Below are 9640 nucleotides of genomic sequence, written 5' to 3'. Positions count from 1 at the left end.
CTACTAGTAGTAACTAGATATGCCAAGAACAATGAAAGGGAAGTTCTCTGGATCGGAGGGACTTGCCTGTGGAGGAGTTTTAGAAGCTGATAATTAGGAGCAAAATTCAAGCATTTCATTAGAAGAAATCGAAAGCATAGCGAGAAAGCAACCCGCTTTCTATTTACACATTAGGTAAATATCCAGCCAGTGAGACCACGCATGATCTCCAGGTGTCTGCAAGGATCTTACCTCGAAGCTGCACCATTACGTGGTATTCAAACACTGAGATGTTCAAAACATCTCGGAGTTTGACAAACTGCCCCTCCGGTAAAGCTTTGGTGAAGATATCTGCTAGCTGTCGAGAAGTCGGGAGAAACTCAAGTAGAATTTCTCCTGAAGCTACCTTCTCCCGAATAAAATGATGTTGTAGCTCGATGTGTTTAGACCGAGCATAAAAAACCAGGTTCTTAGCTAGTTGAATAGCGCTCTTGTTGTCACAAAAGAGCATCGTTGGGGAACGTTGGTCTTGGTGGAGCTCATGCAGCATATGACGTAAACAAACCACTTCTCGAGTAGCAAAAGATGTTGCCACATATTCTGCCTCAGTACTTGATAAAGCAATAGTTGCTTGTTTTTTGCTTGTCCAGGAAACTGGTGCACTGCTCAGGATACAACAGATCCCGGTAGTTGAGTGTCTTGAGTCCTGGTCACTTGCCCAATCAGCATCAGCATAAGCTTGAAGGATCAGTGTCTCAGCACCGGTGTGCCTGTAAACAAGATCATAGTCAACAGTATCAGCCAGATACCGGTGAACCCGTTTAGCAGCCTGCCAATGAACTGAAGTAAGTGACAAACTAAACCGGCTCAAGAACGAAACTGGAAAAGCAATATCCGGTCATGTGTTGTTGGTGAGATGCAAAAGACCATCAATCAAAGAATGACATATGAATGAAATATGAAATTTTTATAATAGTAGTCCCACTAGTTAAAAGTACAATTCAATAGATAAAGTTTAATCTTTGGACTAACTTTTTTCCACAACTCCTTAAGTTAAGTTTATAATATTTTAGTAATCACATATAACATATTTTGTAATTGGACTGAATGATATATGTATGAGATTTAAATAATTATCATTGAAAACACTTATGTCTTCATACTGAAGAGGTTGATGAATAAAATTTATTAATTTGTCAATAAAATTAATAATTTTACACATAAATATAATTTATGTTATTTAGAAAATAAAATTTTGGATCATCATGATATATTAATGATATTAGGGAATTAATAATAAAAAGTTAAGAGTAAAATATTTAGCCATATAATTCTTATATTTTAAAGTATTTAGTCTTATCATTATTAAAAACGTTTTTATTTTGCTTTTATCAAAATTTAATTTTGTTAAGGATAGTAAAAAATTTAAGGAGTAATTAATTCTATATTTTTAGAATATTTAAATATATTTTATGATATGTAATAGTTAAAAGTTTTGTTTCCAAATAAATCTTGAGCTGGCCTTCTAATCCAATATCTACATTTTTGATCTTTTATGTAAATTTATTATTAAAACTTTAATTTAAGAAGTATTTTCAAGTTATCATATACAAATTTACTACTAAAATACTGATTTAAAACCATACAATCTTACTGCAATGAAATAGACCACCGAAATAATGACATCAATTTTTAACATGCAATTGAACCACCAAAAATTATTAATTAATAGAAAGCAATCTTTATTCTTCTTTGAGCTACTAAATTTTGACATATTGATATATTATTAAATTTTGTTATACAATTGTCAATGCATAGGCAAAACATGCATGGTTATGTATCTGAATTAATATAAATTCATAAAATTCAAGAATAAAAATTTATCTATAGCATATAATGCTTATAAAGGCTAAAGCCTTTGATGATTAATGAAGACAAAATTGCTTCATTAAAGGATACTTTTCCTTTACAAGGAGATGTGGTTACAACCAAGATGAGGATGATGGATGAGGCTTGGGGCTTCTACATATAGATGAAATTGTCACAGTAGCATGAACTCCCTCTTAGTGGAGGCGTTGTGCAAGATCTTCCAGGAAGACAAGCCTTTCCCAACAGCAAGATGTATTTTACAATCATTAATGGAGAGAAAAACATGGAAGAAGAATATGATCACACTAAGAAGTGCTTAGGAAGATTGTGCCTGATGACTTTGAACAGAGAGCTCCAGGCACGAAAGATATGGGTAAGTAGCACAAACATAGTGTTTTGAATGGATCTGACGGAATGTTACAGTGCCGTTGACTTAAGCAGTGTTTTTGACTAAAGATTTTGACCAACTGAAGCAATGTCCAACTCAATCAAACAGGCCAGCACGGCGTCATAGCTTCTTTCTTGTATAGAACAAACTAATCCCTATAAAAATGTGTGTCTCTTCATTTCTTCAAGAGTTTCCACACTTGCTTTCTTTCGCCATGATGAAGAACTGCATCTCATAATAGTTGCAATCCTGGTAATCATTCTCAATCATGGCGTTGCAATGCGCCCCATTGGAAGACCCCTGAAGTGTTCTACAAGCGAAAGAAACCTCCATGATCGTTGTAGCAAAATAAGAATGCGAATCATCCAAGAAAACATCTTAAAAAGCTTTCACGTAGAATAAGTGAATCTCCTCCAGCTATGCTAGATCAAAGTTAGAGCGGATTCCACGGTAGCTAGCGACAATGCCCTAAATATTTGGTACTAGCTATAGCAAGAATGAGCACGATGTGTTCTTCCTCGTTATTTCCTAGAACTATTTCCCCTCCGGCGAGGAGCGCAATATTTAGGTTTGTGGTCGCGAGGTCCTTCGCAGGGAGCGCGGCGATGGCGGATGATAGCAAGAAAAAGACGCAAGCTCCATTCGGCTCCTGGAAATCTCCCTTCACCGCCGAGGTCGTGTCGGGAGCATCACTGCGCCTTGGAGGGTTCGCGACCGATGCGAATGGAAATCTTCTCTGCGTGGAAGGAAGGCCAGCGGAAGCCGGGTAGGCGTCTATAGCATCAGCATTGCAAGGAACACTCTAGTTTTTCTCAGTTGAGAGCATGCATTTTCATTTTCTCTACAAAGATCTCTAGCGCTTAGAAATGAGGATTTTCTTCCTTGTTTACAGGCGATGCGTTCTTGTAAAGAAGGATGGGAATGGGCGAGTGGAAGATATCACTCCTTCTGGATTTAATGTTCGTTCCACCGTCCATGAGTATGGTGGCGGAGCATTTACAGTGGAGGGAGAGACCGCTGTGTTCTCAAACTTCTCCGATCAGCGTCTTTACAGGCAGTCTTTGATTGGAGGTAAGCTAAGCTTTTTTTCCTTCTTTTTCCTATGTATCTTTCTGATTTTAGAGCTGTGATGGACAGAGCGTTCTCCGGTTCCTCTTACCCCAGCTTATGAAGGTCCAGTTGTACGCTATGCTGATGGGAGGTTCGATATTAGTCGAGGTCGATATATCACTGTTCGTGAAGGTACTCACAATGGATTTTCAAGTTTCTTTGCAGTGCATTGCTGTTTCTAATGTTTTGTAGATCATAGACAAGGAAAGGAACCGGTGAATGATATAGTTAGCGTTGATCTGAAAAGTACCGCTCTTGCTGGTAAGTTCCTTGGATTCTCAGCAGGCATTTGTTCATCTGTGTACATCGGTGGTTTTCTGCAGAACCGGAAGTTCTCGTCTCTGGGAATGATTTTTATGCTTTTCCCAGACTGAGTCCCGACGGCCGTAAGCTAGCCTGGATTGAATGGTCCCATCCAAACATGCCTTGGGACTCTACTTATCTCTACGTTGGCGACATCGGCAAAGACGGGTTAGTGTTTTTGCTCTTTTTTCCTTTCTAAAGGCGTTGCCTGCAGGAAAATAACAAAAAGAGTTTGTGTAGCTGGAAACGACGGTGCAAAAGAAGCTGTTACAGAACCTAAATGGTCTCCCGAAGGTATCTGAACTTTGTGCATTGTCTCTGAAACATTAATTTTTGGTTTCAGGGGAACTCTTCTTTGCATCTGACAGAGGAAGAGGTTTTTGGAACCTGTATCATTGGGTAGGCACATTCTTTTCTATCTGTGGAGCACTATATATCGCCTTGACCAGGTTGAAAGCGAGAACAAATGCGAGCCGGTGTACTCTCTAGACGCGGAATTTACAAGACCGGCATGGATCTTTGGCAACAGTTCCTACGGATTCTTTAATTCTTCTTTAGGAACACGTATTATCTGCACATATAGGTGGTGCTTGGATTTTCCTTAACCGAGAGTGACCCTGCGATTTTTTGTTTTTTTTGTTTTTTCTTTTCCAGGGAACGTGGAAATTCACGGTTAGCGATAGTGGATATATCTCCTTCTAGGTCCATCTATCCAGTAGAAACCCCGTTCGATGCAATTTATAATCTGGTATGATGTTTTCAAGAGCCACTGCTTCTTTGTCACTTACAATGTCTGCAGGCAGTAAGTGGTGACACCTTACTAATGAGTGCTGGGTCTCCAAAGCATCCAGTTTCTATCGTAAAGGTATTAGATTGTTTTTAGTCTTGACCATTTGAAATTCATGCTTAATGAACAGATGGATCTGAAAAACTCGGACGCAGATCCTGGTTCAATCATCTGGTCCTCAGAAGCAATGGACTTAGATAAATATCAAGAGTACATCAGTGTTCCAAGGATTATCGAGTTCCCTACTGAAGTTCCTGGGGAGACTGCATTCGTCAACTTCTATCCACCATCTAATGGAGACTACGAAGCCCCGCCGGAAGAGAAGCCTCCGCTTCTAGTGCGATCTCACGGTCTAATTCATTTTCGATCCATAAGGAGCGTTCTAATGTTTTTGTCTTGCACAGGTGGACCTACGGCGGAGTCGGACACAACCTTGCAGTTAGCCATTCAATTTTGGACAAGTCGTGGCTGGGCTTTTGCGGACGTAAACTATGGCGGAAGTACAGGTATCATTGATTTGATTTTATTCCATGGGAACTGATATTCGTCTGTGAAGGTTACGGGAGACAATACAGGGAAAGGCTGAATGGAAAGTGGGGAATCGTGGACGTTGGTGATTGCTGCAGCTGTGCATCACATCTGGTAACTATTCTCCCTTTTTCTGCTCTGTTGTTTGATCTTTCAACCTTCAGGTAGCCTCTGGTGAGGTTGATGAAAGTCGGCTCTGTATAGATGGTCGTTCAGCGGGGGGTTATACTACACTAGCCGCACTGGCCTTTCGCGATACGTTTAAAGCCGGTGCTTCTCTCTATGGGGTACATTTTATTTTCTCCTGGGTGATCTTTAATCCTGTGAATGCTTCAGGTGAGTGATCTGGAGTCCCTTATGACGGATACTCACAAATTTGAGTCACGCTACCTGACTTCCCTTATCGGTTCGTTGCGTATTTCTTTCCCAGTTGTCTCTCTAAAGTCGTGTGTCGTTACAGGAGATTCCAAAGCCTTCCACGACCGCTCTCCAATTCACTATCCCGAGCGTTTCTCGTGCCCGCTTATTCTGTTTCAAGGGCTCGATGACAAGGTACGAGTAAACAGCAAAAGCTTTGCGTTTCTAAACTGCGACAATGCAGGTGGTGCCGCCGAACCAAGCTCGTATGATTTACGAAGCCGTGAAGTCCAAAGGCATCCCGGTTGCACTGGTGGAATACGAAGGCGAGCAGCATGGCTTCCGAAAGGTACGCTAGAATCAAATTCTTCCGTTTTGAATTGTATTTCCCGTGTCCATTGCAGGCTGAAAATATCAAGTACACACTGGAACAAGAGATGCTCTTCTTTGCACGTTTAATTGGAGGGTTTCTTCCGGCTGATAAGATAGATCCCGTTCATGTCGATAATTTTCCCTCCAAGTAAGTGAAGGATGCAAAAGCGACTCGTGCTTAGAGTCTGGAGCTTTTATTCCTTCTCCTTTGGATTACATTTTCTAGGGAAACACTCTCGTTTCGTCCTTCTCCTTGCTCTTGTCATCCATGTCCTTTCCTTTCTTCTCCTCCCTCTTGTCATCCTTGTCTTCCTTGTGTTCCTCCTTGCTCTTGCCATCCTTCTCCTTGTTCTCATTCTTTGAATCTACATGATCATCACCATTACACTTGAAGTTGATATTGATGTTGATGTTGTTGCCATTGTCGTTCTGCTTCATGTGCTTGCCTTGCTGAAGATCATCACCATCTTCTCCAAAAGAAGGCAAAAGAGAATCAGAAGCTAGTGGATCCTGCTGTTCATGAACTCCACGGACGGACAAGAGCTCCCTCCTTGAAGAAGACAAAGTAACCTTGAATACAAGCACAAGAAACACTAGAGCAGCCTTCATGGTGAGATGAGAACTTTCAAATTGTATGCTTGCTTTGAGCCTAGGTTTGATTCATATTTATATGGTTCAGCATGCATTGCAGACTGTGCCAAGTGTGATCTACCACCATGCAATTATACTGTCATTTTTTATCTATACAAAGTATTTAAAATCAATGTTTTGTAGCAAGATTAGAGGAAAAAGGTTTAGATCTTTGCTCAAATCAACAAAATGGGGAATGCTCACCAACCACTTGCAATAAAATCCAAGGACTTGGGAGAGGGTTTCAGACCGAAAGGGCTGCAGAAAAACGTTTTCATCCACGCCAAGAATATGTTTTCTAGTGGTCAGTTATGATGACAGCATATGCCCGGAACGAGCTTATCTTGATCGAGATCCTGTTGCATGGAAGACAAAGCTTGGAGTGTACTCACAACACGATCATGTAAAGCAAATATTTTTTTTTATCTGATTCCAGATCCTCTTTTTGTCATGCATATGCCCAAATCGGGTATATTTGATATTTAGATTATGCTCACTTACAGAAGATCTCTCGATCCCGAATCCGCAAAGGCGCAGCCCTCGCGGCGTGCTCAGCGGTGAGAGGGGATTTTCAGGTGCGAATGGAGCTTGCGCCTTGTCCTTCTTCTTGCCCTCCGCCATCGCTGCACTCGAGAAGAGAAGATCTCAGTGCGCAATGTTGGAAAAGAAAGCATGTTCTTCGACTGCCACCTTCAGAAGGCATGCTCTTCGACTGCCATTGCTATCTCGACTGCCACCTTGAGAATCTCCTCACGAACGGAGGCCAGTGGAAGGAGGGTAAGTGTTTCAGATATCTTCTTGCGAGCGCATTTTCTCGTTTGAGTTCTTTGCTTCTCTTTCTTTCTGTCTTGTGAAAAAGAATGAAAGTGGTGGAGTGGAAGAAATCACTCCTCCTAGATTTGATGTCCAGACCATCGCCAATGAGTTTGGACATCTAGCGTTTGCAGTGCCAATCTTTCCGACCAGATTTCTTTTTTCCTGTGTGATCTTCCCATGCATTGATGCTAGAGCTGTGATCCACGAAACGTTTGCCGGTTCCTATCACTCCAGACTATGGAGGTCCTCTCGTCTGCTATGCTGATGGATCGAGGTCGATTTATCAAGTTGTGATAAGTTCTTTTCTTTCCTTTGCTTGTGATGAACAGATAACTCTGATCTTCCATGTTTGTAGATCATAGGCATTGAAAGGAACCGGTGCATGAAATAGTCAGCGTGGATCTTAAGAGTAGCGATCCGGCTGGTAAGTTCGTCGTGTAGTCTCGGTTTTTCGAAGATACAGAGCCGGAAGTTCTTATCACCGGGAATTACTTTTATACTTTTCCTAGACTGAGTCCCGATGGTTCTAATATAGGGTGGATTGAGTGGTCTCATCCAATCATGCCTTGGGATGCTACTTCTCTCTACGTTGGTCAAACACGGGTAAGCCTTCGTTCTTTTTTTTTCTTAAAGTGATTGTCGACTATTTGTTGCAGCGACAAGGCATATATTGCTGGAGAAGGCGGTGTGAGAGCCTAAATGGTCATCCCAAGGTATTCATTCATTCGTAACATTGTAAGTGTGGAAGAGAAGCCTTGGTTTTCAGGGGAGCTTTTCTTTGTATGTGACAGAGAGAATGGATTTTGGAACGTATATCCTTGGGTAAACACATTGCTTTATGACTGTGAAGCGTAAATATCTCAGTATTTGTCAATGTTTTGCTTCTCTTTTGTCAGTGTGAACGCAAGAACAAAAGCGAGCCATTGTACTCTCTAGACGCGGAATTTACAAGACCGGCATGGAATTTTGGCAACAGTTCCTATGAATTCTATGAATCTTCTCGTGGAACACATACAGGTGCCGTTTCGATACATTGTTGAAATTAATAGTAACTTCGCGTTGCAGGCAACGAGGATATTCAAGGTTGGCGATGGAGGACAATTTTCCTTCCACGGCCGTCCATCCAGTGGAAACCCCGTTCACTTCCATCTATGATCTGGTGTGCTAATACGAAGAACCATTCCTTTCTTTTAATCTGTTAGAGCTGGCTATTTTGTTGCTAGTGATTGGTGACACCTTGTTCATGAGTGCTGGGTCTCCAAGGCATCCAATGTCCATTGTCAAGGTACAAGTGTTTCCTTCTTCTTCTTCTTCTTTCAGTGTGATGAGATTGCAAACTGATGTCTAACTTGATACAGGTTCTGGTTCAATCAGCTGGTCGTCAGAAGCACTGATCTAGATAAATACCGAGATTACATTCACGGATCGTCGAGTTTCTTACTGAAGTACTCAGGAGGCCAACTTCTATCCGCCATTCAATGCTGACTGCCGGAAGAGAAACCTCCACTTCTAGTGCGTGCTCACGGTCCGAAACATCCCGCATTTCCAGGGAATTCTCAGCAACGTTTGTGTTGTTTCCACAGGCGGGCCTACGGTAGAGTCGGACACGACCTTGCAGTTGAATATCCAGTTTTGGAGGCTGGGCTTTTTCCGACGTAAACTATGGCGGAAGTACACGTTTGATATGTTCCTTCGCACTATTATTTTTCTTCATATTTTTCTTCATGCACAAAAGCAGCATGCTTTTGTGCATTGGAAGGTTACGGGAGGAGATACAGGGAAAGGCTAATGGAATTGTGGATGTAGCTGATTGGGTCCGCTGTGCATCCAGCCTGGTGAGCAGTGGCTTGTTTCTAATTTCCTTTTCGATCTCGCAGCTTATGGGTTGTTTCAGGCAACTTTTGGTGAAGCAGATGGACATCGAACGTGTATAGACGGGGGTTCTGCAGGAGGTTACACTTCTCAAGCCGCACTGGCCTTCCCATCGTTAGAGAACTTGAAAAAACAAAATTCACGTGCGCCAAAGAAGCCCCGGCTTTAAACTTGCCACGGTATCTCCGACCTTCGCATTTTAGGATCTGTGAGGATCATTGCGTCGTCATCGTCGGCTAGCTCGCCTAAGAACAGGCAAGAAAAGAAAGGCTAGCTCGTTCTCTTGGAGCTTACCTGGTCGCGATCGCGCTCATTCTAGCGTCCGCCCTTGCTGCTGCTGGAATGGTGCCATAAATGATTTGAAAGGCCTCGCGTGTCCCACAAATACGAGAAGCACTACATAGGCAAGCTTGTTGGTTCGTTTGTCTCGGCTTCCCCTCACTCATATCTAAAGACTCTAAAATCTCGTGCTTTTTTCCCTCAAAGGTGGTGAGCACGATCAGACGTAGACTTTACAGGTCTTAACGCTGTGTAGGTGGTACCGGCGAAACAATCTCCCATGATTTATGAAGCACATAAGTCGAAAGGCGTAACAGTCGCGTTGGTGGAATACGAAGGCGAGCAGCACG

General features: G+C 42.1%; 2 protein-coding genes across 3 annotated transcripts; one reads left to right on the top strand and one right to left on the bottom strand.

The window, feature by feature from the left end:
• Positions 1 to 2677: 2677 nt before the first annotated feature.
• LOC9645741 lies at positions 2678 to 5939 on the top strand. Of its 2 annotated transcripts, XM_024666483.1 has the most exons (18): positions 2679 to 3002; positions 3129 to 3307; positions 3374 to 3478; positions 3539 to 3607; positions 3670 to 3817; positions 3864 to 3943; positions 3993 to 4048; positions 4099 to 4232; positions 4304 to 4397; positions 4449 to 4514; positions 4567 to 4786; positions 4841 to 4942; positions 4993 to 5078; positions 5129 to 5251; positions 5301 to 5370; positions 5425 to 5516; positions 5566 to 5670; positions 5726 to 5939. In XM_024666483.1, the coding sequence occupies exons 1-18, from the start codon at positions 2734 to 2736 to the stop codon at positions 5843 to 5845; spliced, it is 2118 nt and encodes a 705-aa protein (XP_024522251.1). In that variant the 5' UTR covers positions 2679 to 2733; the 3' UTR covers positions 5846 to 5939. The 2 variants fall into 2 exon arrangements, with proteins under 2 accessions (XP_024522250.1, XP_024522251.1); XM_024666482.1 differs by having other exon boundaries at positions 2678 to 3002; positions 5301 to 5516.
• Positions 5916 to 6944, bottom strand: LOC112343287 (prostatic spermine-binding protein-like). Its single transcript, XM_024666461.1, has 3 exons — positions 6825 to 6944; positions 6528 to 6581; positions 5916 to 6263 (listed from the first exon to the last, which is right to left on the bottom strand). The coding sequence occupies exons 1-3, from the start codon at positions 6942 to 6944 to the stop codon at positions 5916 to 5918; spliced, it is 522 nt and encodes a 173-aa protein (XP_024522229.1).
• Between the last annotated feature and the right edge of the window lie 2696 nt (positions 6945 to 9640).

Source organism: Selaginella moellendorffii, unplaced genomic scaffold, assembly GCF_000143415.4.
Source record: "Selaginella moellendorffii unplaced genomic scaffold, v1.0 SELMOscaffold_141, whole genome shotgun sequence".
Taxonomy (NCBI): domain Eukaryota; kingdom Viridiplantae; phylum Streptophyta; class Lycopodiopsida; order Selaginellales; family Selaginellaceae; genus Selaginella; species Selaginella moellendorffii.
This window is presented reverse-complemented; position numbering and strand designations above follow the sequence as displayed.